Source organism: Oncorhynchus gorbuscha, linkage group LG03 (genome assembly GCF_021184085.1).
Source record: "Oncorhynchus gorbuscha isolate QuinsamMale2020 ecotype Even-year linkage group LG03, OgorEven_v1.0, whole genome shotgun sequence".
Classification (NCBI taxonomy): domain Eukaryota; kingdom Metazoa; phylum Chordata; class Actinopteri; order Salmoniformes; family Salmonidae; genus Oncorhynchus; species Oncorhynchus gorbuscha.
The window spans coordinates 16,240,093-16,267,531 of record NC_060175.1 but is presented as its reverse complement, the minus strand read 5'-3'; the positions used below and the strand labels follow the sequence as shown (position 1 = coordinate 16,267,531).

At 44.1% G+C, this 27,439-nt stretch overlaps 1 protein-coding gene across 1 annotated transcript; it reads left to right on the top strand.

Moving 5' to 3' along the window:
- Positions 1 to 1,387: 1,387 nt before the first annotated feature.
- On the top strand, positions 1,388 to 26,866 carry LOC124018666 (stathmin-3-like). The gene is made up of 5 exons (XM_046334006.1): positions 1,388 to 1,516; positions 22,924 to 23,019; positions 23,553 to 23,728; positions 23,910 to 24,101; positions 24,773 to 26,866. Exons 1-5 carry the CDS (start codon positions 1,498 to 1,500, stop codon positions 24,830 to 24,832), a joined length of 543 nt encoding a protein of 180 aa, XP_046189962.1. The 5' UTR covers positions 1,388 to 1,497; the 3' UTR covers positions 24,833 to 26,866.
- The last annotated feature ends 573 nt before the right edge of the window (positions 26,867 to 27,439 follow it).

Genomic DNA, 27,439 nt, shown 5'->3' with positions numbered 1-27,439 from the left:
ATGCTCGAGTACACATCCTGGTAATCCGTCTGGCTGTGCGGCCTTGTGAATGTTGACATGTTTAAAGATCTTACTCACATCGGCTACGGAGAGTGTGATCACAGTCTTCTGGAACAGCTGATGCTCTCATGCATGCTTCAGTGTTGCTTGCCTCGAAGCGAGCATAGAAGTAATTTAAATAGTCTGGTAGGCTTGCGTTACTGGTCAGCTCACGGCTGTGCCTCCCTTTGTAGTTTGTAATAGTTTGCAAACCCTGCCACATCCGACAAGTGTCCGACACGTTTTTCTGACAGTGATGATGTTTTGCTTATAATGTGATTTCATTGGTGTGAAGCCAAATCCAAACTGGCCTCTCCTGTTTTAGCTAACTCTGATATATTTTTATCCAGGGAGGCTAAATGTTTGCTGGCATCATTCATACAAATGCTCTAGCGCCAACATACTCTTTTGTTTCAGACAGCACGCAAGCGGTATTGGAGCACATCTAGGTCCATGAGGCTTCTAAACAGCTTCTTCCCCTAAGCCATGACACTCTAATCAAATGGCTACCCAGACTATTTGCACCCCCCCCCTTTCACACTGCTGCTGCTCTACGTTATTATCTATGCATTGTCACTCTAATAACTCTACCTACATGTACATGTACCTCGATTAACCGGTGCACCCGCACATTGACTCTGTACTAGTAGCCCCTGTATATAGCCTCGCTATTGTTATTTTACTGCAGCTCTTTAATTATTTGTTACTTTTATTTCTTGTTCTTTTAGGTATTTTTCTAAAAACGGCATTGGTTAAGGGCTTTCTAAGTAACCTTTTCACAGTAAGTGTCACACCTGTCCTCGTGACTGTCTCCACCCCCCTCCAGGTGTCACCCATCTTATTTTTTATTACCCATTTTTTTCTCCCCAATTTCATGGTTTCCAATTGGTAGTTACAGTCTTGTCTCATCGCTGCAACTCCCGTACGGACTCGGGAGAGGGCGAAGGTCGACAGCCACGCGTCCTCCGAAACACAACCCAACCAAGCCACACTGCTTCTTGACACAATGTACATCCAACCGGACGCCAGCCACACCAATGTGTCGGAGGAAACACCGTACACCTGGCGACCTGGTCAGCCTGGCCAGCCGGTCAAACCCGGCCTAACCCGGACGACGCTGGGCCAATTGTGCGTCGCCCCATGTCAGAGATAAATCCACTTAAATCACTGTAGATGAAGCGAAGGAGACATGGATTGTGTATGTGTGCCATTCAGTGGGGGAATGGGCAAGACAAAATATTTACTGTATGTGCCCCCCCCCAGCAGGTGGCAGCAGCCCCTGGTGCTGAACCGGCTGCCCAATGTTAATGCAGCCACGCAGAAAAGCTTGTGCACTGCGCCACTCGTGGGCAGATATATACACTCAGCCCTCTGTCTCTCCTTCTCCTCCTCCTCGCTCACATTCTCTCTTCTCCTCCATCAGGCAACATCCTGCTCCCGCCTCCATCTCCAGCAACCATGTCCAGCACTGTATCAGGTAAGGCATATGTTACAACCTATCGTTTATAAAAGGGGATATGTATTTATCAGATAAAATCCTTCTGTTGTATGTTTTAGATGGAATATCTAGATGTTATTGGAGATGCGCTGATGGGTATTTTGACATGTATTGCTCAAACAGGTTCTTCATTTTACATGTAAAATAGATCTTCAGAGCATGTTTTGTTTGATCTAATGTCTGGCCACATCAAATTCCACCATTCATGAATGGATGAGATCTAGGTTTCGCATTTTTTTCATTTGAGTGCTTCTAAAGGTCGTATGTTGAAACTGAGTATGTTTCTCTAAAATGACTTTGTGTGGATTATTTCAGGGGATCAGATGGTTTCCATTTGTGATTAGAGATCATAGGGATTTACCTCCAGTCATACCAAGGGCTGTGTCTCAATTGGTACCTTATTCCTTATGTAATGCACTACCTTTGACTAGGGCCCCAGGGGGAATTGAGGGGCCATTTGTGACCCAGCCAAGGTGTGCCTGCTGGTAAACTGCCGGCTTGATGACGCAGATCTGAAGCAGTAAAAAAGGAATCTCACATTGCATTTTGCACGCAGCAGATTATACAGTTCAAATTCTAAGTCCTATACAGTTCATTATATAGGAATCACCAGGATATAAACCTCTGACAAAACTATGGTACAGTATCGGATACAAAATATTATATTGAATTCATCTGATCTGATATAGTTTGATACTGACCTTTATTTTCTAATCCCTCTTCTGATGGCGTTCATGATCATGACATTTCACTTTTGTGCCTATGTGTGTGTGTGTGTGTGTGTGTGTGTGTGTGTGTGTGTGTGTGTGTGTGTGTGTGGGGGGGGGCATTTTAAAGTGTGTTGAATATGATAGTGAATGAATTGTCTTTGAAAGGCCTAATGGTTTAAGTTGGCATGTGGGTAATTTGCAGTGATCTCTGACATGATTACCCCATCCAATTAGACATGTACATAGGATGTCAGTTCTGTTGGATGTCAATATACATTTTCAGCCCGAAAAGTTAAATCCAACATTTCTGTTATTATGAATTGTAATTTGCAACCTTATATTTAAAATACAAAAATGTTCCTTAACTATTGATCAAATCAAATCAAATTTATTTATATAGCCCTTCGTACATCAGCTGATATCTCAGTGCTGTACAGAAACCCAACCTAAAACCCCAAACAGCAAGCAATGCAGGTGTAGAAGCACGGTGGCTAGGAAAAACTCCCAAGAAAGGCCAAAACCTAGGAAGAAACCTAGAGAGGAACCAGGCTATGTGGGGTGGCCAGTCCTCTTCTGGCTGTGCCGGGTGGAGATTATAACAGAACATGGCCAAGATGTTCAAATGTTCATAAATGACCAGCATGGTCCAATAATAATAAGGCAGAACATTTGAAACTGGAGCAGCAGCCCGGCCAGGTGGACTGGGGACAGCAAGGAGTCATCATGTCAGGTAGTCCTGAGGCATGGTCCTAGGGCTCAGGTCCTCCGAGAGAGAGAAAGAAAGAGAGAAAGAGAGAATTAGAGAGAGCACACTTAAATTCACACAGGACACCGAATAGGACAGGAGAAGTACTCCAGATATAACAAACTGACCCTAGCCCCCCAACACATAAACTACTGCAGCATAAATACTGGAGGCTGAGACAGGAGGGGTCAGGAGACACTGTGGCCCCATCTGAGGACACCCCAGGACAGGGCCAAACAGGAAGGATATAACCCCACCCACTTTGCCAAAGCACAGCCCCCACACCACTAGAGGGATATCTTTATTGATGGCCTATTGCAACCCCCATGGGCCACTGCATTAACACGAGGGATATTAACCAGCACTAACTCAGTGTTCCATGTTCTGTGCAGCTTCTTTAGGTCTTGTCCTTCCATTCATCTGTTCACGCAGATTATTCTCATCTCTGTCTGAACATTGACCTACAGTATAATAGCTCCACGCTTGATTGAGGCTAAAAGAGAATTGGCACCTCATTGACAACAGCTATAGGATCTGGAAGCATCATTCCCCATACATCCAGCTAAAAGTCAGGCAGATTACCAACAATACTAATTTCACCACTTTTTCCTCAAAGAATAACAGTTCTCTGCACAGGTATTACGGATGAAGTATATATACAGCACGGGAAAAAGTAGTAAACATCTTATGGCAATGTGGATTATCAACCTTTCTTGTCATTACTGTTGTTACAGTGTCAAAAGAATGTCTCAAGTAACCGTTTACATAACAATATCCTGTCAGTCAATAATGTATTTTGTGGGAGTATGGTGTCATCCTAACCGCTGTGCTCTCAAAGCTTCAGGGTGGTTGTACGAGGCTAGTGTACTGTATGTTCACATTAGTGATCTTTTAGCTAAAACCATGGTAAATATACATTTTAAATCTTGTTAATAGGACGTTCATAGTATCCGTTTTTGAAATTGAAGTGTTTGATCAACGTAAATCCCCAAAACCTCAGGGAATCGCTAAAACATTTATTTGCAGAAACCCAGTGAATTATGCATTTGCTCATAGCCTAGCTGATCATTCTAGTGATACTCTTTTTGTGGTTTGAACCTGTTCTCAAACACACAGATTGTTATATGCTACTGGTTAAACACACCTCTATCACACAGTAGGGAGTCAAAAGGAAAGACTATAGGAGAAAAGAGATGCATGTGAATTTGTGTCTAATTTATGCCCAGATTGTCGAGCAAGACAAGAGTCGACATTCTGAAAATGAATCACTAAAACATTTCCTTAATCTCCTAAACAGGTCTTGAAATATGTCAGTTATATTTTCAACCTGAAAATGGGTTGTGATTAGATAGAGTGCAGCAACGGCCGGAAGGGACTTTTCGTGGCAGGTTAGGAGAGCAGTTTAGCTAATGCAATTAAAATTGTATGACTGCCTTAATTTCACTGGACCCCAGGAAGAGCAGTTACTGCCTTGGCAGGAACTAATGGAGATCCATAATAAATTCAAATCAAATCAAATCATATTTTATTTGTCACATACACATGGTTAGCAGATGTTAATGCGAGTGTAGCGAAATGCTTGTGCTTCTAGTTCCGACAATGCCGTGATAACCAACAAGTAATCTAACTAACAATTCCAAAACTACTGTCTTATACACAGTGTAAGGGGATAAGGAACATGTACATAAGGATATATGAATGAGTGATGGTACAGAGCAGCATACAGTAGATGGTATCGAGTACAGTATATACATATGAGATGAGTGTGTAGACAAAGTAAACAAAGTGGCATAGTTAAAGTGGCTAGTGATACATGTGTTACATAAGGATGCAGTCGATGTTGTAGAGTACAGTATATACATATGCATATGAGATGAATAATGTAGGGTAAGTAACATTATATAAGGTAGCATTGTTTAAAGTGGCTAGTGATATATTTACATCATTTCCCATCAATTCCCATTATTAAAATGGCTGGAGTTGGGTCAGTGTCAATGACAGTGTGTTGGCAGCAGCCACTCAATGTTAGTGGTGGCTATTTAACAGTCTGATGGCCTTGAGATAAAAGCTGTTTTTCAGTCTCTCGGTCCCAGCTTTGATGCACCTGTACTGACCTCGCCTTCTGGATGATAGCGGGGTGAACAGGCAGTGGTTCGGGTGGTTGATGTCCTTGATGATCTTTATGGCCTTCCTGTAACAACGGGTGGTGTAGGTGTCCTGGAGGGCAGGTAGTTTGCCCCCGGTGATGCGTTGTGCAGTCCTCACTACCCTCTGGAGAGCCTTACGGTTGAGGGCGGAGCAGTTGCCGTACCAGGCGGTGATACAGCCCGCCAGGATGCTCTCGATTGTGCATCTGTAGAAGTTTGTGAGTGCTTTTGGTGACAAGCCGAATTTCTTCAGCCTCCTGAGGTTGAATAGGCGCTGCTGCGCCTTCTTCACGACGCTGTCAGTGTGAGTGGACCAATTCAGTTTGTCTGTGATGTGTATGCCGAGGAACTTAAAACTAGCTACCCTCTCCACTACTGTTCCATCGATGTGGATAGGGGGTGTTCCCTCTGCTGTTTCCTGAAGTCCACAATCATCTCCTTAGTTTTGTTGACGTTGAGTGTGAGGTTATTTTCCTGACACCACACTCCAAGGGCCCTCACCTCCTCCCTGTAGGCCGTCTCGTCGTTGTTGGTAATCAAGCCTACCACTGTTGTGTCGTCCGCAAACTTGATGATTGAGTTGGAGGCGTGCGTGGCCACGCAGTCGTGGGTGAACAGGGAGTACAGGAGAGGGCTCAGAACGCACCCTTGTGGGGCCCCCGTGTTGAGGATCAGCGGGGAGGAGATGTTGTTGCCTACCCTCACCACCTGGGGGCGGCCCGTCAGGAAGTCCAGTACCCAGTTGCACAGGGCGGGGTCGAGACCCAGGGTCTCGAGCTTGATGACGAGCTTGGAGGGTACTATGGTGTTGAATGCCGAGCTGTAGTCGATGAACAGCATTCTCACATAGGTATTCCTCTTGTCCAGGTGGGTTAGGGCAGTGTTCAAATACAAACCCTATGTTACATCTGCTCCTGCCATGCCCTCTACTGTTCATCCTGTGTCTCCTTGACCTGCCACCACTCCCCCAGTACTCCCCCCCCCCCTCTGTCTGTGTGTGTGTGATTGTGTGGTCGGAGACAGGTGTGCTGGAGTCAGAGCAGATCCCCACCAGTTGCAACCTGTTCCTCTACAAATACTTAGTCCTGCCACTTCCACACTGCCAGATCGTAATCTCTGCTCAGTCAGTTTATGTTTCTAGCCGTTTGTTACTATTTAGATCCTGTTATCCTGTTGTGCCTGTTTTTCTTGCCTGACATGGTTGTCCACTACGCTACAATTCTGCCCACATCTCCTCATCCTGCTACTCTGTCCTGGACCCCCCACTCCACTGCATCCTTGGATTCCTCTCCGGACCTGCTTACCCTGTCCCAACGCCTCCCGCTCCAGCCTCCGCACTTGGTTTCCTGCAACCCACCTGAGCTTCCCCTGGCCTGCACTCCATCTTCCCCCGTGTTTCAATAAATACCATGGTTACTTCATCCCAGTCTCCTCATCGGAGTCTGTTCTTGGGTTTCCCTGTTCCACTCCGTGTAACACACTAACCCTTTTCCTAACCTTAACCCCAGTCTCCTAACCTGCTGCGTTAATTCTCCTATCCTGCTGCGTACGTTCTCTTAACCTCCTAAAAAGTAAATTCTGGTCAACCTAGTCAGCACCCTGAAAATGACCTGGTATACAAGGCGGCCATTTTGAAGTATTTTGGGGGAATAATGACTTACAGCTCACACAGTAGGTGTCTCGTTAGGCGTTCAGTTTTTTCCAAAGAGGTTTAGTTTTCAAGTCCTCCTTTTTCACATTAGGTACATAACAATATACAGTATGTCATAGATCCATAGGCTTCTCAGCTCATCATTTTGAGAGAGAGAGAGACAGGTGTAGTCTGTTTAGTCTCTCTCTCTCTCTTTTTTAAAATTGATTTTACCTTTATTTACCTAGGCAAGTCAGTTAAGAACAAATTCTTATTTTCAATGACGGCCTAGGAACAGTGGGTTAACTGCCTGTTCAGGGGCAGAACGACAGATTTGTACCTTGAACTTGCAACCTTCCGGTTACAACAGTCCAACGCTCTAACCATTAGGCTACCCTGCTGCCCCTCACTTTTTGTGAGGTAACAATATACAGCTTAGTTCTGTTTTAATAGAGCTCACAGAGGTAACAATATACAGCATAGTTCTGTTTTAATAGAGCTCACAAAGGTAACAATAGACAGCTTAGTGCTGTTTTAATAGAGCTCACAGAGGTAACAATATACAGCTTAGTTCTGTTTTAATAGACCTCACAGAGGTAACACTATACAGCTTAGTTCTGTTTTAATAGAGCTCACAGAGGTAACAATAGACACCTTAGTTCTGTTTTAATAGAGCTCACAGAGGTAACACTATACAGCTTAGTTCTGTTTTAATAGAGCTCACAGAGGTAACAATATACAGCATAGTTCTGTTTTAATAGACCTCACAGAGGTAACACTATACAGCTTAGTTCTGTTTTAATAGAGCTCACAGAGGTAACAATAGACAGCTTAGTTCTGTTTTAATAGACCTCACAGAGGTAACACTATACAGCTTAGTTCTGTTTTAATAGAGCTCACAGAGGTAACAATATACAGCTTATATACAATATACAGCTCAGAGGTAATAATATGGCTGTATCAGTCCAAGGCTATTACCTTAGGGATTTGTCTGTCTAGAGAGGGGTCATTTTTCCAGCCATAGAGCCATGCTGTTTCTCCAGGCCGTTTCATAGATAGCTGACCACAGGGACTGATGTATGAAGATGTCACGCCCTGACCATAGTTTGCTTTGTATGTGTATATGTTTTGTTTGGTCAGGGTGTGATCTGAGTGGGCATTCTATGTTGTATGTCTAGTTTGTCTGTTTCTGTGTTTGGCCTGATATGGTTCTCAATCAGAGGCAAGTGTTAGTCATTGTCTCTGATTGGGAACCATATTTAGGTAGCCTGTTTTGTCGTTGTGGGTGATTGTCTATGTTAGTTGCTTGTGTCAGCACATTTGGTATATAGCTTCACGGTCGTTGTACATTTATTGTTTTGTTCAGTTTACTTTGTGTTTTCGTCATCCATTAAAATAATGCATTCACACCACGCTGCGATTTGGTCCGCTTCTTACGACGATCGTGACAGAAGATAAAACCATGATCCATCTCTGTGGAGGTACTGAACATTTGGTCCTGTCAGAAGCTGCCCTCTGGTATTCTAGGGTACAATTCTAGAATTTTTGTGCATACTACCCCCTCTCCACACATATGCACACACACATGCAAGAACACCCTAACCCTAAAATGAATCCTAGCTCCTAACCCTAGCTCCTGACCTTAAAATGAATCCTAGCTCCTAACCCTAGCTCCTGACCTTAAAATGAATCCTAGCTCCTAACCCTAGCTCCTGACCTTAAAATGAATCCTAGCTCCTAACCCTAGCTCCTGACCCTAAACCTAACCCTATCTCCTGAACCTAAAATTAATCCTAGCTCCTAACCCTAGCTCCTGACCCTAAACCTAACCCTAGCTCCTGACCCTAAAATTAATCCTAGCTCCTAACCCTAGCTCCTGACCTTAAAATGAATCCTAGCTCCTAACCCTAGCTCCTGACCCTAAACCTAACCCTAGCTCCTGACCCTAAAATTAATCCTAGCTCCTAACCCTAGCTTCTAACCCTAAAATGAACCCTAACACACACACACACGCACAAGCAAACATAAACACATATTTTCCTTAGTGGGTCTAATGTGCATCGTACTCAGCCGAGCGTGTCAATAATTGATGATGGTGCCTGTGAGGATGCCCTTTATCCGTGATGTAAGCAAGGAACATAAAACTAGCAATCTGCTCCACTGTTATACATCACTAGGCCATTAGCTGTAATGCATCTTGCCATCTTGATGTAATACATGTATCACTAGCCACTTCAAACAATGACACTTTATATAACGTTTACATACCCTACATTACTCATCTCATATGTATATACTGTACTCTATACCATCTAATGCATCTTGCCTATGCTGTTCGGCCATCACTCATTCATATATTTTTACGTCCATATTCTTATTCATTCCTTTACACTTGTGTGTATAAGGTAGTTGTTGTGAAATTACTTGTTAGATATTACTGCATGGTCGGAACTAGAAGTACAAGCATTTCGCTACACTCGCATTAACATCTGTTAACCATGTGTATGTGACAGATAAAATGTGATTTTATTTGTATATCTAAATAGCTTTATGTATGTATTGATGATGATTGAATGTTGTGTCTAGGGTTGATCCCACCTTGAGTTGAACGATTGTTGTCCAAGGTCCTTTTGGGACAGAATTATACCAATCTCATATTGAACATAATATGTGTATGCAACAAGTGAAATCAAGTTGAATCTGCATTTACACATATATATATATATATATATATATATATATATATATATATATATATATATATATATATATATATATATATATATATATATATATATATATAGTGTTTAATTCAAGTAGTACTTGGGATTAAATGAACCATTTAATGACAATACTTGACACACTACTGCTATTCTCTGTTTATTATCTATGCAGAGTCACTTTAACTTTACCTACATGTACATATTACCTCAATTACCTCAACTAACCGGTGGCCCAGCACATTGACTCTGTACCGGCACCCCCTGTATAAAGCCTCCACATTGACTCTGTACCGGCACCCCCTGTATAAAGCCTCCACATTGACTCTGTACCGGCACCCCCTGTATAAAGCCTCCACATTGACTCTGTACCGGCACCCCCTGTAAAAAGCCTCCACATTAACTCTGTACCAGCACCCCCTGTATAAAGCCTCCACATTGACTCTGTACCGGCACCCCCTGTATAAAGCCTCCACATTGACTCTGTACCGGCACCCCCTGTATAAAGCCTCCACATTGACTCTGTACCAGCACCCCCTGTATAAAGCCTCCACATTGACTCTGTACCGGCACCCCCTGTATAAAGCCTCCACATTGACTCTGTACCGGCACCCCCTGTATAAAGCCTCCACATTGACTCTGTACCGGCACCCCTGTATAAAGCCTCCACATTGACTCTGTACCGGCACCCCCTGTATAAAGCCTCCACATTGACTCTGTACCGGCACCCCCTGTATAAAGCCTCCACATTGACTCTGTACCGGCACCCCCTGTATAAAGCCTCCACATTGACTCTGTACCAGCACCCCCTGTATAAAGCCTCCACATTGACTCTGTACCGGCACCCCCTGTATAAAGCCTCCACATTGACTCTGTACCGGCACCCCCTGTATAAAGCCTCCACATTGACTCTGTACTGGCACCAACTGTATAAAGCCTCCACATTGACTCTGTACCGGCACCCCCTGTATAAAGCCTCCACATTGACTCTGTACTGGCACCCCCTGTATAAAGCCTCCCTATTGTTATTTTTTTCTTGCATTTCACTGTAAGGTGATACCTGTTGTATTCGGCGCATGTGACAAATAACATTTGATTTGACTTGTATGTGGTATGATTTGAATAATGAATGACGAATCAGAATGAAGAAACTGATTTGTCAGTGAAAAGAGGCCCTTGAATAGCCCGATAGCCAGTTGTTATTGTTGGGGCACAGTACTAGAGGTAGACCACAGCCTCAGGGTGTTCTGTCTATACCTGCTGCTTCAGACATGGCCTCCTCTAGCTGACAGACAAAACCTGTTCCCTGCCTTGCAGCCAGAGATGCCATCTTGGCAGCACACTGTGATTGTAGAAATTTTTAGGAGCACTGAACTCACAGACACACAAGCTACCCCTCCACTCTCTCTCTATCTAGCGCTCTCTCTCGCTCTCACTCTCTCTCTCTCTCTCTCTCTAGCTCTAGCTCTTTCACTCACTCGAAAGCACACACACACACCCTCCGTCTCTGAGCTGCTGATTTGAGTAGTACTGCTGCAGTGAGTGGAGAGAAAGGGAGGGTTGGGTTGGGTTTGCACTCTGCCTAGCTAAGACTGCGATTTCCAGAGTGCCTTGCTGCCGCCCACGCCCATCAGACATCTACCGCAGTGACAATGCTTTCAACTCGGCACAGCACGAACCCACTGACCCACATACTGTGTCGCCCGGGAAACGGTGCCTGTGTGTGCCATTGTCTGATTACACCCGCCTCTATTCAATTACCTGGGGTGTCTGTGAGAATTTACGAACATGCATTCAATGATAAAAAAGTACATTCATCTAAGTATACGGTTTCTTAAAGCAGGAAGACTATTCCTTTGGACTCCTGCTAGATAACACCTGCCTGGATTTGATTATAAGGTTCATTGTGTCATCCTAACATTTCTCTATGACTGCTGCCTGACTGTGTCCAACACCTAACAACAACAAAAAAGTCAAATAATGAGGGTGCACTCTGCATATTTTCACAACATTATTTTGATATGAGGAAATCTCTGTGGCTTCCCCCTCCCAAGGTAGGCTACATACCAACACAATGACTGGATCTTTGCGCTATTTTAGATTGTTTAGATATTGTTTAGAAATGATTCATCTGGATAAAGGGATATTTGGGGAGAGGAAATGAGTAATACACATGCATAACAAGGACCTCTATAAAGGTGATATAAACGCTAGAAGCTGGTTTCATTAGCATAGTGTTTGTTGTACATTCAGATAAGATGTGCTGTTCATACTCTACTGGGGTGATTTATATTCATACAGCATCATGACTCATGTCAGAGAAAAGCTAACGTTTGTGTCAGTTGTGGGCCTACCAGTATGTCCAGATCTAACACTGTGTTGTATACACAAAAATAATGGTTCTAAACAGTACCAGATAGGGGTTCTTTGGCTTACAAATATTGTTTAACCTTTTTTTGGTGCTATATAGAACCCTTTTTAAAAAGCTCTAAAAAGAACCATGCTCATAAGGTTCTAAATGGAACCTGTATGGTGCTACAAAAAAATGTAAAACTTTCCTAAGGTTCTATAATGAACCATTAAATAAGATTATATAAAGCACCAAAAAGGGGTTCTACTATGGTTACAACCCTGATTGGGGCTATATAGAACACTTTTTGGGGTTCTTTATAGAACCTTTATAGAGAATGTTTTTAAAAATATCTTTACTTAACTAGGCAAGTCAGTTAAGAACACATTTTTTATTTTCAATCACGGCCTAGGAACACTGGGTTAACTGCCTTGTTCAGGGGCAGAACGACAGATTCAGCCTTGCAACCTTTTGGTTACTAGTCCAACGCTCTAACCACTAGGCTACCTGCCTCCTCTACACTCTAACCACTAGGCTACCTGCCTCCTCTACACTCTAACCACTAGGCTACCTGCCTCCTCTACACTCTAACCACTAGGCTACCTGCCTCCTCTACACTCTAACCACTAGGCTACCTGCCTCCTCTACACTCTAACCACTAGGCTACCTGCCTCCTCTGCACTCTAACCACTAGGCTACCTGCCTCCTCTACACTCTAACCACTAGGCTACCTGCCTCCTCTACACTCTAACCACTAGGCTACCTGCCTCCTCTACACTCTAACCACTAGGTACCTGCCTCCTATACACTCTAACCACTAGGCTACCTGCCTCCTCTACACTCTAACCACTAGGCTACCTGCCTCCTCTACACTCTAACCACTAGGCTACCTGCCTCCTCTACACTCTAACCACTAGGCTACCTGCCTCCTCTACACTCTAACCACTAGGCTACCTGCCTCCTCTACACTCTAACCACTAGGCTACCTGCCTCCTCTACACTCTAACCACTAGGCTACCTGCCTCCTCTACACTCTAACCACTAGGCTACCTGCCTCCTCTACACTCTAACCACTAGGCTACCTGCCTCCTCTACACTCTAACCACTAGGCTACCTGCCTCCTCTACACTCTAACCACTAGGCTACCTGCCTCCTCTACACTCTAACCACTAGGTACCTGCCTCCTCTACACTCTAACCACTAGGCTACCCTGCCACCCCAGGTTATATAACAGACCTTTTTCAATCTGATAGGTTCTTTGTGGATCCTTTTGAAGAATCATACAGTTACTTTTTTTATTCTAGTCAGCCATTTTATATTGTTAAAATTCCATTGGTGTTATTATTGTGTTAATTCACAAGTTGCATTGTTCTGTGAGAGGAGTAGTACAGTCGTGGCCAAAAGCTTTGAGAATGTGTCATTAGATATTTTTTTCAGATATTACTATGGAATACTGAAGTATAATTACAAGCATTTCATAAGTGTCAAAGGTTTTTATTGACAATTACATGAAGTTGATACAAAGAGTCAATATTTGCAGTGTTGACCCTTCTTTTTCAAGACCTTTGCAATCAGCCCTGACATGCTGTCAATTAACTTCTGTGCCACATCCTGACTGATGGCAGCCCATTCTTGCATAATCAATGCTTGGAGTTTGTCAATCAATCAATCAATCAATATGTGGGTTTTGTGTCATGTTTTGTCATATATTGTCTTGTCATTATGCTTTCCCTTCTGTTCGTTTCCCCCTGCTGGTCTTATTAGGTTCGTTCCCTCTTTCTATCCCTCTCTCTCCCCCTCCCTCTCTCACTCTCTCGCTCTCTCTTCTCTCTATCGTTCCGTTCCTGCTCCCAGCTGTTCCTATTCCCCTAATCAATCATTTAGTCTTCCCACACCTGTTCCCGATCCTTTCCCCTGATTAGAGTCCCTATTTCTTCCTTTGTGTTCCGTTCCTGTCCTGTCGGATCCTTGTATGTATTGGTCACCGTGCTGTGTTTGTGTATCGCCCAGTCGTGTCGTGTTTCCCTCAGATGCTGCGTGGTGAGCAGGTGTCTGAGTCTGCTAGGTTCAAGTGCCTTCCCGAGGCTACCTGCTGTTCAAGATCGAGTCTCCAGTCGGTTCTCGTCATTACGAGTGGAAGTTGTGTTTTTTGATTGTATTTTACTTTACTGGATTAAAGACTCTGTTTTCGCCAAGTCGCTTTTGGGTCCTCATTCACCTGCATAACAGAAGGATCCGACCAAGAATGGACCCAGCGACTATGGATTCTCTCTACTCTACTCTCGAGTTCCAGGGAGCGATGCTCGGCAGACACGAGCAGGAATTGTCTGCTGCTCGGCATGCCGTTGAGACCCACGCTCAGGTCTCCGACCTCTCAAGACAGTATCAGAGTCTTCGTCTCGTGTCACCAGCTACTTCCGGTTCTTCCGAGCCTCCGGAACCTAGGGTTAATAACCCACCTTGTTATTCTGGGCAGCCCACTGAGTGCCGCTCCTTTCTCACCCAGTGTGATATCGTGTTCTCTCTCCAACCCAACACATACTCAAGAGAGAGAGCTCGGATTGCCTACGTCATATCACTCCTTACTGGTCGGGCTCGGCAGTGGGGCACAGCTATCTGGGAGGCAAGCGCTGAGTGTACTAACAATTATCTGAACTTTAAAGAGGAGATGATAAGGGTTTTTGATCGCTCAGTTTTTGGGAAAGAAGCTTCCTGGTCCCTGTCTTCCCTATGTCAAGGTAATCGATCCATAACGGATTACTCAATAGAGTTTCGCACTCTTGCTGCCTCCAGTAACTGGAACGAGCAGGCGTTGCTCGCTCGTTTTCTGGAGGGACTCCACGCTAAGGTTAAGGATGAGATTCTCTCTCGGGAGGTTCCATCCAGCGTGGATTCTTTGATTGAACTCGCTATTCGCATTGAACGACGAGTAGATCTTCGTCACCGAGCTCATAGAAGAGAGCTCGCGTTAACTGTGTCTCCCCTCTCTCCGACACTACCGTCTTTCCCCACTGACTCAGGTGTTGAGCCCATGCAGCTGGGGGGTATTCGCATCTCGGCTAAGGAGAGGGAACGGAGAATTACCAACCGCCTCTGTCTCTATTGCGGTTCCGCTGGTCATTTTGTCATGTCATGTCCAGTTAAAGGCCAGAGCTCATCAGTAAGCGGAGGGCGACTGATAAGCGCTACTAGACGGTCCTCTCCGTCAAGTACATGTACTACTTTACCGGTCCATCTACGCTGGACCGGATCGGCAGCATCCTGCAGTGCATTAATAGACTCTGGGGCAGAGGGCTGTTTTATGGACGAAGCCTGGGCGCGGGAACATGACATTCCTCTCAGACAGTTAGGGAGCCCACGGTCATGTTTGCCTTGGATGGTAGTCCTCTCCCCAGTATATTATATGAAACACTACCTTTAACCCTCACTGTATCTGGTAACCATAGTGAGACCATTTCTTTTTTGATTTTTTGTTCACCTTTTACACCTGTTGTTTTGGGTCATCCCTGGCTAGTGTGTCATAATCCTTCTTTTGATTGGTCTAGTGGTTCTGTCCTTTCCTGGAGCGTTTCTTGTCATGTGAAGTGTTTAATGTCTGCTATTTCTCCTGTTTGTTCTGTCCCCTCTTCTCAGGAGGAACCTGGTGATTTGACAGGAGTGCCGGAGGAATATCATGGTCTGCGCACGGTCTTCAGTCGGTCCAGAACCAACTCCCTTCCTCCTCACCGGTCGTATGATTGTTGTTCTGATCTCTTTAAGAAGCGTTTTGCTTCCGCTCCTATCCTTGTTGCACCTGACGTCACTAAACAGTTTATTGTTGAGGTTGACGCGTCGGGGGTGGGCGTGGGAGCCATTCTGTCCCAGCGCTCCGATACTGACGATGGGGTCCACCCTTGTGCGTATTTTTCTGCTTCTGCTCCTGGTCTTGCTGGGTCTCGGTCTGTTCCCTGCCATCGCATCTCTCCTGTTCTTGTTCCTGCCCTTGCTGTGTCTCAGTCTGTCCCTAGTTGTTACTCTCCTGGCCTGTTTGGTCCTGTTTGCTCTAAAGTTTTCAGTTCTCTACCCGTGTCTCATTTTTTTTTTAGAGTAGTACCCTAGTTTCCCTTTTTATCGTTTTTTTCGTTACGGTCCTGAGGAGAGGAGTTGGGTTCTTTCTCGGGACGTGCTGGACCGTTTGATCTATGATTTCCTCCGTTGCCGCCAGTGTTCCTCCTCGAGAGGGCCAGGAGGCGCTCGGTGAGTGGGGGGGTACTGTCATGTTTTGTCATATATTGTCTTGTCATTATGCTTTCCCTTCTGTTCGTTTCCCCCTGCTGGTCTTATTAGGTTCGTTCCCTCTTTCTATCCCTCTCTCTCCCCCTCCCTCTCTCACTCTCTCGCTCTCTCTTCTCTCTATCGTTCCGTTCCTGCTCCCAGCTGTTCCTATTCCCCTAATCAATCATTTAGTCTTCCCACACCTGTTCCCGATCCTTTCCCCTGATTAGAGTCCCTATTTCTTCCTTTGTGTTCCGTTCCTGTCCTGTCGGATCCTTGTATGTATTGGTCACCGTGCTGTGTTTGTGTATCGCCCAGTCGTGTCGTGTTTCCCTCAGATGCTGCGTGGTGAGCAGGTGTCTGAGTCTGCTAGGTTCAAGTGCCTTCCCGAGGCTACCTGCTGTTCAAGATCGAGTCTCCAGTCGGTTCTCGTCATTACGAGTGGAAGTTGTGTTTTTTGATTGTATTTTACTTTACTGGATTAAAGACTCTGTTTTCACCAAGTCGCTTTTGGGTCCTCATTCACCTGCATAACATTTTGTTTGTTCACCCGCCTCTTGAAGATTGATAAGTTCTCAATGGGATTAAAGGTCTGAGGATGGACCCAAAATATTGATGTTTTGTTCCCCCGAGCCACTTAGTTATCACTTTTGCCTTATGGAAAGGTGCTCCATCATGCTGGAAAAGGCATTGTTCATCACCAAACTGTTCCTGGATGGTTGGGAGAAGTTTATCTCGGAGGATGTGTTGGTACCATTCTTTATTCATGGCTGTGTTCTTAGGCAGAATTGTGAGTGAGCCCACTCCCTTGGCTGAGAAGCAACTCCACACATGAATGGTCTCAGGATGCTTTACTGTTGGCATGACACAGGACTGATGGTAGCGCTCACCTTGTCTTCTCCGGACAAGCTTTTTTTCCGGATGCCCCAAACAATCGGAAAGGGGATTCATCAGAGAAAATTACTTTACCCCAGTCCTCAGCAGTCCAATCCCTGTACCTTTTGCAGAATATCAGTCTGTCCCTGATGTTTTTCCTGGAGAGAAGTGGCTTCTTTCCTTTCCTTCTTGACACCAGGCCAAAGTCTTCGCCTCACTGTCCGTGCAGATGCACTCACACCTGCCTGCTGCAATTCCTGAGCAAGCTCTGTACTGCTGGTGCCCTGATCCCACAGCTTAATCAACTTTAGGAGACAGTCCTGGCGCTTGCTGGACTTTCTTGGGCACTTCTCGCCTTCTTCACAACAATGGAACCACTCTCCTTGAAGTTCTTGATGATCTGATAAATGGTTGATTTAGGTGCAATCTTACTGGCAGCAATATCCTTGCCTGTGAAGCTCTTTTTGTGCAAAGCAATGATGACGGCTCATGTTTCCTTGCAGGTAACCATGCTTGACAGAGGAATAACAATGATTCCAAGCACCAAACTCTTTTTTGAAGCTTCCAGTCTTTTATTCGAACTCAATCAGCATGACAGAGTGATCTCCAGCCTTATCCTCGTCAACACTCACACCTGTGTTAATGAGAGAATCACTGATATGATGTCAGCTGGTCCTTTTGTGGCAGGGCTGAAATGCAGTGGATTTTTTTTTGGGGGGGGGGTGGGTCAGTTCATTTTCATGGCAAAGAGGGACTTTGCAATTAATTGCAATTCATCTGATCACTCTTCATAACATTCTGGAGTATATGCAAATTGTCATCATACAAACTGAGGCTTCAGACTTTGTGAAAATTAATATTTGTGTCATTCTCAAAACTTTTGGCCACGACTGTACACAGCATTGTACGAGATTTTCAGTTTCTTGGCAATTTCTCGCATGGAATAGCCTTCATTTTTCAGAACAAGAATAGACTGATGAGTTTCAGTTCCTTGTTTCTGGCCATTATGAGCCTGTAATCGAACCCACAAATGCTGATGCTCCAGATACTCAACTAGTCTAAAGAAGGCCAGTGTCACGTTCTGACCTTTATTTCCTGTGTTTTGTATTTAGTTAGTATGGTCAGGGCGTGAGTTGGGTGGGCAGTCTATGTTTTTCTATGATTTGGGTATTTCTATGTTTCGGCCTAGTATGGTTCGCAATCAGAGGCAGGTGTCATTAGTTGTCTCTGATTGAGAATCATACTTAGGTAGCCTGGGTTTCACTGTGTGTTTGTGGGTGATTGTTCCTGTCTCTGTGTTTGCACCAGATAGGACTGTTTTGAGTTTTCACATTTCTTGTTTTTTGTAGTCAGTTGTTCATGTGTACCTTAACGTATTAAAAAGAACCATGGACACTTACCACGCTGCGTATTGGTCCTCTGATCCGTTTCGCCTCTCCTCTTCCGAAGAAGAGGAGGAAATTCATTATAGCCAGTTGTAATTCCTCTTTAATCAGAACAACAGTTTTCAGCTGTTTAAACATAATTGCAAAAGGGTTTTCTAACGATCAATTAGCCTTTTAAAATTATAAACCTGGATTAGCTAACACAACGTGCCATTGGAACACAAGAGTGATGGTTGCTGATAATGGGCCTCTGTACACCTATGTAGATATTCCATAAAAATCTGCTATTTCCAGCTACAATAGTCATTTACAACATTAACAATGTCTTCACTGTATTTCTAATCAATTTTATGTTATTTTAATGGACAAAAAAAATGGCTTTTCTTCTAAAAAAAAAGGACATTTCTAAGTGACCCCAAACTTTTGAACAGTAGTGTATATTTTCCTTAATTATTTTCCTCTAACTCCACCACACCTAATGGACAACAGCACTTAGGCTTCTACTTCCAGCTTATACATACTACTGTATATGCATTCTACGGACACAGTATATTTTACAATAGTTATATTTTGTTTGTTTTTAGTCCCATCCTTCAGCTACCATACATTTTAAAAGAGCAAAGAACTTTAGTGAACTGTAAAGAACCGTTGAAGAGCTCAAAGGGTTCTTGAGTCCTTATGGTTCCACATAGAACCATCACCCTTCCCAGAACCATTGAGGAACCCTAATATTTTTGTGTGTGGCATATTGAACATTTAGACACTCCTCTAACCTTATTTTGTTGTACTGGTCAGTAATAGATCAGTGAAGATCTCTTATGATTTTATACAGATACGGGTGTCATTTCTATGAAGTAACTTAAACCCCTGTTGAAAGAGCTTGTGATACTAATAGTCGCTGCTACAAAGTCAAATGAACTTGATGAACCTAGCCAAGTTCAGTTGTGATGAGGCTATCCTTGCTAACATGGGAAGCCTGGCACATGCGTTGCGTGAGGGCCCTGCTGCTCATCTACACTGTATAACTATTACATGAGCCAAAGCACAGTGAGTCGAGAGGGAGGAGGAGGTTTGCGGCATACAAGTATTACTTTAAAGTCATTCAACTTGTAGCCTGTGTGCCAGTTTGTTTCTGCCTCCGTCAACTCCTTCATCGCTGCCCAAACATGATTTGGCATGAAAATGACAAGGGAGTTGACTAAAGCCTGAACAACTTTATGTTCATTGTTGAGTTGGTTGGAAGTATTTTTTCAGCATGAACCAGTTCTATTGTCACTTACTTTCGACGACAATGGAGCAGAACCAACCGCTGACTCCAAATGTCAACATGGTTAGCGTCATTCCCAAACCTGAGTCAATATGTTTACTTGAACATCAAGATGTATGTTTCTATTTATTGTGGACCCCATTAGATGTTGCCACGGCATCAGCTACCCTTCCTCCGGTCCAGCAACATTAAGGCAGTTTTATACAATTTTAAAAACATTACATTCACAGATTTCACAACACACTGTGTGCCCTCCAGCCCCTACTCCACCACTACCACATACTGTATCTACAGTACTAAATCCATGTGTGTGTGTGTGTGTGTGTGTGTGTGTGTGTGTGTGTGTGTGTGTGTGTGTGTGTGTGTGTGTGTGTGTGTGTGTGTGTGTGTGTGTGTGTGTGTGTGTGTGTGTGTGTGTGTGTGTGTGTGTGTGTGTGTGTGTGTGTGTGTGCAAAAGGTGTCAAGAGGTGACACAAAATATAATTCTCTGCGGTTGTGAATAAACACTTGTTATAATTATATATTATTTACACGAGGCACAGGGTTCAGTGGAGATGCTACTGGCAGCTCGGGCTGTTTTTGTGGCAGTGCTCCCAGTAACTTGTCTGCACGGCCTCCTTAGTAAGTTGACTGACGGCCTCCTTAGTAAGTTGACTGACGGCCTCCTTAGTAAGTTGACTGACGGCCTCCTTAGTAAGTTGACTGACGGCCTCCTTAGTAAGTTGACTGACGGCCTCCTTAGTAAGTTGACTGAACAACCTCCTTAGTAAGTTGACTGACGGCCTCCTTAGTAAGTTGACTGATGGCCTCTTTAGTAAGTTGACTGACGGCCTCCTTAGTAAGTTGACTGACAGCCTCCTTAGTAACTTGTCTGCTCGGCCTCCTTAGTAACTTGTCTGCTCGGCCTCCTTAGTAACTTGACTGCACGGCCTCCTTAGTAAGTTGACTGACAGCCTCCTTAGTAAGTTGACTGACGGCCTCCTTAGTAAGTTGACTGACGGCCTCCTTAGTAAGTTGACTGACGGCCTCCTTAGTAAGTTGACTGAATAACCTCCTTAGTAAGTTGACTGACGGCCTCCTTAGTAAGTTGACTGATGGCCTCCTTAGTAAGTTGACTGACGGCCTCCTTAGTAAGTTGACTGACGGCCTCCTTAGTAACTTGTCTGCTCGGCCTCCTTAGTAACTTGTCTGCTCAGCCTCCTTAGTAACTTGTCTGCACAGCCTCCTTAGTAAGCTGACTGATGGCCTCCTTAGTAAGTTGACTGACGGCCTCCTTAGTAAGTTGACTGACGGCCTCCTTAGTAAGTTGACTGACGGCCTCCTTAGTAAGTTGACTGAACAACCTCCTTAGTAAGTTGACTGAACGGCCTCCTTAGTAAGTTGACTGACGGCCTCCTTAGTAAGTTGACTGACGGCCTCCTTAGTAAGTTGACTGAACGGCCTCCTTAGTAACTTGTCTGCTCGGCCTCCTTAGTAACTTGTCTGCACGGCCTCCTTAGTAACTTGTCTGCACGGCCTCCTTAGTAACTTGTCTGCACGGCCTCCTTAGTAACTTGTCTGCACGGCCTCCTTAGTAACTTGTCTGCACGGCCTCCTTAGTAACTTGTCTGCACGGCCTCCTTAGTAACTTGTCTGCTCGGCCTCCTTAGTAACTTGTCTGCTCGGCCTCCTTAGTAACTTGTCTGCACGGCCTCCTTAGTAACTTGGCTGAACATTTTTTCTGGCAAGCTTCATCCATATCCATTTAGAGTGGAGGGAACCTAACCCACCTGCACACACACACGCACGCACGCACGCACGCACGCACGCACGCACGCACGCACGCACGCACGCACGCACGCACGCACACACACACACACACACACACACACACACACACACACACACACACACACACACACACACACACACACACATACACGCATCACAGTCCCAGTGGGTGGAGTTAAGACCAGAGATAAAAGTATATGTATGAATAATTGAGAATACTTCACGTTACTGGAAGTCGGGTAAAAAAACAAAAACATTTATGAAATACCTCCTGGCATATACAGCAAGTATTCAGACCCATTAACTTTTCCCACATTTTGCTACGTTAAAGCCTTATTCTAAACTTTATTTAAAAACAATTCCTCATCAATCTACACACAATACCCCAAAATAACAGAGCAAAACAGGTTTTTATTTATGACGAATAACAAAAGGAAATATCACATTACTTGGTTGAAGCACCTTTGGCAGCGATTACAGCCTCAAGTCTTTTTGAGTATGACGCTGCAAGCTGTATTTGAGGAGTTTCTCCCATTCTCCCACTCGATCCTGATTAGTCTCCCAATCGATCCTGATTAGTCTCCCAATCCCTGCCTCTGAAAAACATCACCACAGCATGATGCTGCCACCACCATGCTTCACAGTAGGGATGGTGCCAGGTTTCCTCCAGACGTGATGCTTGGCATTCAGGCCAAAGAGTTCAATCTTGTTTCTCCTTCTGGAAGGTTCTACCATCTCCACAGAGGGACTCTGGAGCTCTGTCAGAGTGACCATTGTTTTCTTGATCACCTCCCTGACCAAGGCCCTTCACCACGATTGCTCAGTTTGGCCCGGCGGCCAGCTCAAGGAAGAGTCTTGATGGTTCCAAACTTCTTCCATTTAAGAATGATGGAGGCCACTGTGTTTTTAAGGACCTTCAATGCTGCAGACATTTTTTTGTACCCTTCCCCAGGTCTGTGCCTCGATACAATCCTGTGACGGAGCTCTACGGACAATTCCTTCAACCTCATGGCTTGGTTTTTGCTCTGACATGCTGTGGGACCTTATGTAGGCATGTGCCTTTCCAAATCATGTCAAATCAATTTAATTTACCACAGGTGGACTCCAAGTTCTAGAAACATCTCAAGGATTATCAATGGAAACAGGATGCACCTGAGCTCAATTTCGAGTCTCATAGCAAAGGGTCTGAATACTTATGTAAATAATGTGGGTTTTTGGGGTTTTGCTTTGTCATTATGGAGTATTGTGTGCAGATTGATGAGGGGAAACAAATTGTTAATACATTTTTGAATAAGGCGTAACCAAATGTGGAAAAAGTCAAGGGATCTGAATATTTTACGAATGCACTGTACAGTACAGCCTTGATTCACCATTTTACCATTAGACTGTTCACGCATACATTATCTAGTCATATGACGATATCAGCCAGTTTAGCAAATGCTAAATTACTGTGGCATTCACAATAAATGACATATGCCATTTTAAATGTAAGGATAACCGTGGATGTGTTTTCTCGTCTCCCTGTTTTTCAGCCTACTCCGACAAGATCAAAGAGATGTCCATGCTGTCTCTGATCTGCTCCTGCTTCTACTCACAACCACACCCCAACAGCCTCTACCAATATGGAGGTTAGTAGTGAAGAGCTCTGTGTTTGTCCGTGTCCCATAGAGATTATATAAATGCTGTATATGATCTCTCTACTTCTCTGTCTGTCTGTCTGTCTGTCTGTCTGTCTGTCTGTCTGTCTGTCTGTCTGTCTGTCTGTCTGTCTGTCTGTCTGTCTGTCTGTCTGTCTGTCTGTCTGTCTGTCTGTCTGTCTGTCTGTCTGTCTGTCTGTCTGTCTGTCTGTCTGTCTGTCTGTCTGTCTGTCTGTCTGTCTGTCTGTCTGTCTGTCTCTCTTTCTATGTCTGCCTGTCTGTCTGTCTCCCCTTCTCTGTCTGTCTGCCCTTCTATGTCTGTCTGTCTGCCCTTCTATGTCTGCCCGCCCGCCCGCCCGTCCATCTGTCCCGCTCTCTCTCTGTTTCTCTCTCTCTCTGTCTCTCTCTCTGTCTCTCTTCAAGCTGCTGTGTGTTAGTACCATAGCATGGTGTACAAACAGGCCAATAATTCTGAGTCCTGGCCGCCACAGCCTTACTGCCCTAATACCTGCTGTTCTCCACAGACATGGAGGTGAAGTCCCTGAACAAGCGGGCATCCGGCCAGGCCTTCGAGATCATCCTGAAGGCCCCCGCTGACCTCTCTCCGGACAGGCCCCAGCCCCTGCTTTCTGCTCCCAAGAAGGACCTCTCCCCGGACGAGCTCCAGAAGAGGCTGGAAGCTGCGGAGGAGAGGAGGAAGGTAAATGGAGAGCATGACAGAGAATGGGTCAGCATCTCTTCTCACCCTTCGATTCTTCTCACTCTTCAAAATCTCTCTCATCATCTATCCGGTTTCCTCTCTCCCTTCTCTCTTTCTCCCTCTTCGCTATCATTGTCTCCTTCTCTCCCTCACCATCTCTCTCCCTTGTCTCTCTCTGCAGTCTCAGGAGGCCCTGGTGCTGAAGCAGCTAGCTGAGAAGCGGGAGCACGAGCGACAGGTGCTCCACAAGGCTGTGGAGGAGAACAACAACTTCAGCAAGATGGCGGAAGAGAAGCTTAACTACAAGATGGAGGTCAACAAAGAGAACCGTGAGGCCCAGCTGAATGCGCTGAAGCAGCGGCTCCGGGAAAAGGTAAGACACCCACTGACTGTCAATCAAAGCTATGGCCTCACTTAGAAAATATGTTTTGTGGGTAGAGAGTAGAGTATCCAAAACAGGATTGGAGGTGAACTTTTGTTTAGGGGTCTTACTGTAATGAAAAAACAAGGAGGACTAAGGCCGTAGACATGGGCATTGTGATTACTTACTGGAGGAGTGTGATGACCAAGCCGCCTTTCTGGCAACAGGAGGATATGCATTAGTATGAAATTATTAGCCTGAACGTCAGTCTGTAAATGGATGACCAGTCTGTAACTTAAATTGGCAAGGAAACAATTTAGCATTGCTGAATGCAGAAACAATCAGATCCCTCCATTCTTCACTTATGTTTGATGGCAGTTGATGTTGAAACTCTAACCAGTGTTAATAGAAGAATAAAGGACAGAAGGGCGCTGAGGAGTATTTCTCTCCACTCATACAGGAGTAATAAAGGCCTAGTTCACTAATTTTGTGGATTTTTGAAATATATATATTTTTTTACTGCAGTACCCTCAACACCCCTACTTCCTGCGACTAAATTTATGTTTGGATAAATATGGATAATAAAAAGAGAATAGAGAACAATGGTGGTGACTATGTAAATGACCTTCTATTGCAGTATTTTATAGCACATCTTCTCTAATTTTCACTTTGTTTCATCACAGGAAATCCATGCCGCTGAGGTCCGTAGAAACAAAGAGCTCCAAGCTGACCTCTGTGGTTGAAAACATTTTCTACAGTTTTGTCAAGAGATTCTCATCTGATGGGTTTTGGTTGGAAGAAATGCTACTTTTTAAAATCTCAATGTCTCAAAGGCTCTTGCATTGTTCAGTATACACTGGTTTCACAAGCTAATAATTTACACAGATTGTTTCTCATCTCTGTGTGTATTTTTGTTGAAAACGACAAACATTTTGAAATGCGATTCACAGTAGGTCAAAGGTCAGATTTACTAAAACTTTGTACCTGTGTTAAGACTGCACCTGTGAGTTCATACAAAGGAACAACATGAAAACAATTTCTGAAGTTATTTCTCTGACCTTTTTCTTATTCATTTTTTTAACCTTTTGTTTAAAATAATTATGTTTGGTTCTGTCCAGAAAAATGACCAGTTAATTTTTGCACTAGTGTAAATGCTTGGAAAATCTGTCTGTGTGTCAGACCTAAAAAGCTACTGTAAAAGTGTGGCGTATGTAAAAGTGTGACATATTTGATTGTTTTGGTGCATGGGGCAGGCAAGAAGAGCTGGTGTGTGTGTGTACATCTTTACTGTTTGTTTCTGTGTTGGGGATTTTGTACAGATGCTAGTTTTATGCGTGTTCATGCACACCTTTTCAGAAGGGTGTGTGTGCGCCTACGTCAGAGAGAAAGGCTGTGAGTCGATTCAAAACATAGTAGTTCAATAGGTAATGTTCAATCCTCATAGGAAGTCACAGTCTGCACTGCATCTGTACTGTGAGTGAATTTGTTCCACATATTTCCAAACTGTCATTATCTTGAAAAATGAGCTTGAGGTCATAACACAATCCCTAATTCTATTGCATAAGGTACTTTATGACATGGGAGCAGCGCCACGCTAAATGGACTCAAGGGTTGCCCCTGTGCTAGAGGCTTGCTCAGACCTCGTGAAACGGGATAATATACCATATTCAGCACAATCTACAGGCAAACACACTAACCTGGCCATTCATCATGTATAGTGACACCCATTGTCAGTTTGTGCAGCTGTCTTCAATCAAACTTGTAAAGTTATTGAGTGTATACAATGGAGCATAGTCACATTTAGGCCTCAGTTCAATAAGTTTCAGTATTCACGTTGCTGTAGGTCAGGAAATGAATTAGGTTACGACACATATGTTTAATTTGCTTGAAGAGTGGCTTTCGTTCTCGCTTCAGTTTCATTTCCGAGCTACTGAAATCTCCCACACAGTCTGTTTATTTCAGAGAGTCACTCACTTGTGACTGTTGAGTAAGTGCCACTGTAGGGGACTACATTGAGTAAAAAGATGACTCCACGACAGAATATCGTAGTTAGTTTGCAGTGAGTTAGAGTCAATGTGACAGAACTAGTTTTATGCAAATCATATGCAAATAAGAAGGTTTATGATGTGAAGTTTGGCATGCGATGTAGAGGTATCAAATGCTGACATAGCCTGAATGTTTTACCAGACACACTTGCCCTTCTAGCAGCATATAGGCAGGCCTAGGTTACTCGTGCCAGGTTTCCCTATACAGTATTATACAGGGATAATGCTGGGATAATGCTGCTAAGCTTCAGTGGGGTTGCGCTAGGACACACAGTGGAGTTATGCTAGGACACAATCCCGTTATGCTGGTGCTTGACTTGGTTGGTTGTCGCCTTGCCTTAAGTAACCTTGACATCGTGCCAACTACTGTTTTAATTATCTTTGTCTAAGATGGGTCCACCAGTCCATTATGCTTACATACACACAGTCTCTGCACATACGACTTTATGTGAATAACTCAACAATAGCTCACCTTTGATACAAGGTCAGCCGTTGTGGCTTGCATATAAAGTCTGATAAACTATAATAAAGTTGGTGATACCTTATTTTTTTATTTACATTTGTGATATTTAATAATTTACATGTGTATTGTTTACAATGGTAGTAAAATATGTCACATGAGATCTGATATCATAGCTTTCACACGTCTTTGAAAAATCTAGCCTGGTAAAAAAATGATGCTTCAGAATGAATTTCACTGGATCAATAAACCCTTCATGGCACGTTCAAACATTTCTGATTATCTGGTTCATCCGAAGAGCAGGGGACTGGTGCCAAATCACCCACAGGTAACGAAATGGATGATGAATCATCATGTGATAGTTATCTGCTATTTCCCGGACTATTAATCAACGTTTGCATGATTTGTCTGTCATAACGTTTGACCAGTAAAATGTGTTATGTGATAACGGATATAATCGAGGGTCTATAGCAGAGATTATGGAAGAATTCTCTAGTCTTATTCGTATTATTTATCAACTGTATGTTTATACTAGAGTCATTCTGCACAGTATCATATGATGATGCCCTCATGCTGACGCCCAGAATGACAGAAACGAAACTTAACTGTGCATACAATACTAGCGATGGGCATTCCGAGTCTTTTCGGTGTAGGCCAAACGGTTCTTCGTTGAAAATGCTTAAGAATCGACCTACAACCACAAAAAATAGCTAAATTGCATTCAAATAAACGTTTACCTGGCCAAATTAGATGACCTGCAAAAAAATCTGGACTAGATTGACGCATTCTCCCCCCTATGGGTTGTTTCTGCCCTGAATATTCACCCTCCTTAGATAATTATTTTG

Excerpts from the sequence above, each read along its gene's own strand:
- LOC124018666 (XM_046334006.1), top strand. Across the intron at positions 23,020-23,552 it reads CAGCCTCTACCAATATGGAG|ACATGGAGGTGAAGTCCCTG; the intron begins GTTAGTAGTGAA and ends TGTTCTCCACAG. Across the intron at positions 24,102-24,772 it reads AGCAGCGGCTCCGGGAAAAG|GAAATCCATGCCGCTGAGGT; the intron begins GTAAGACACCCA and ends GTTTCATCACAG.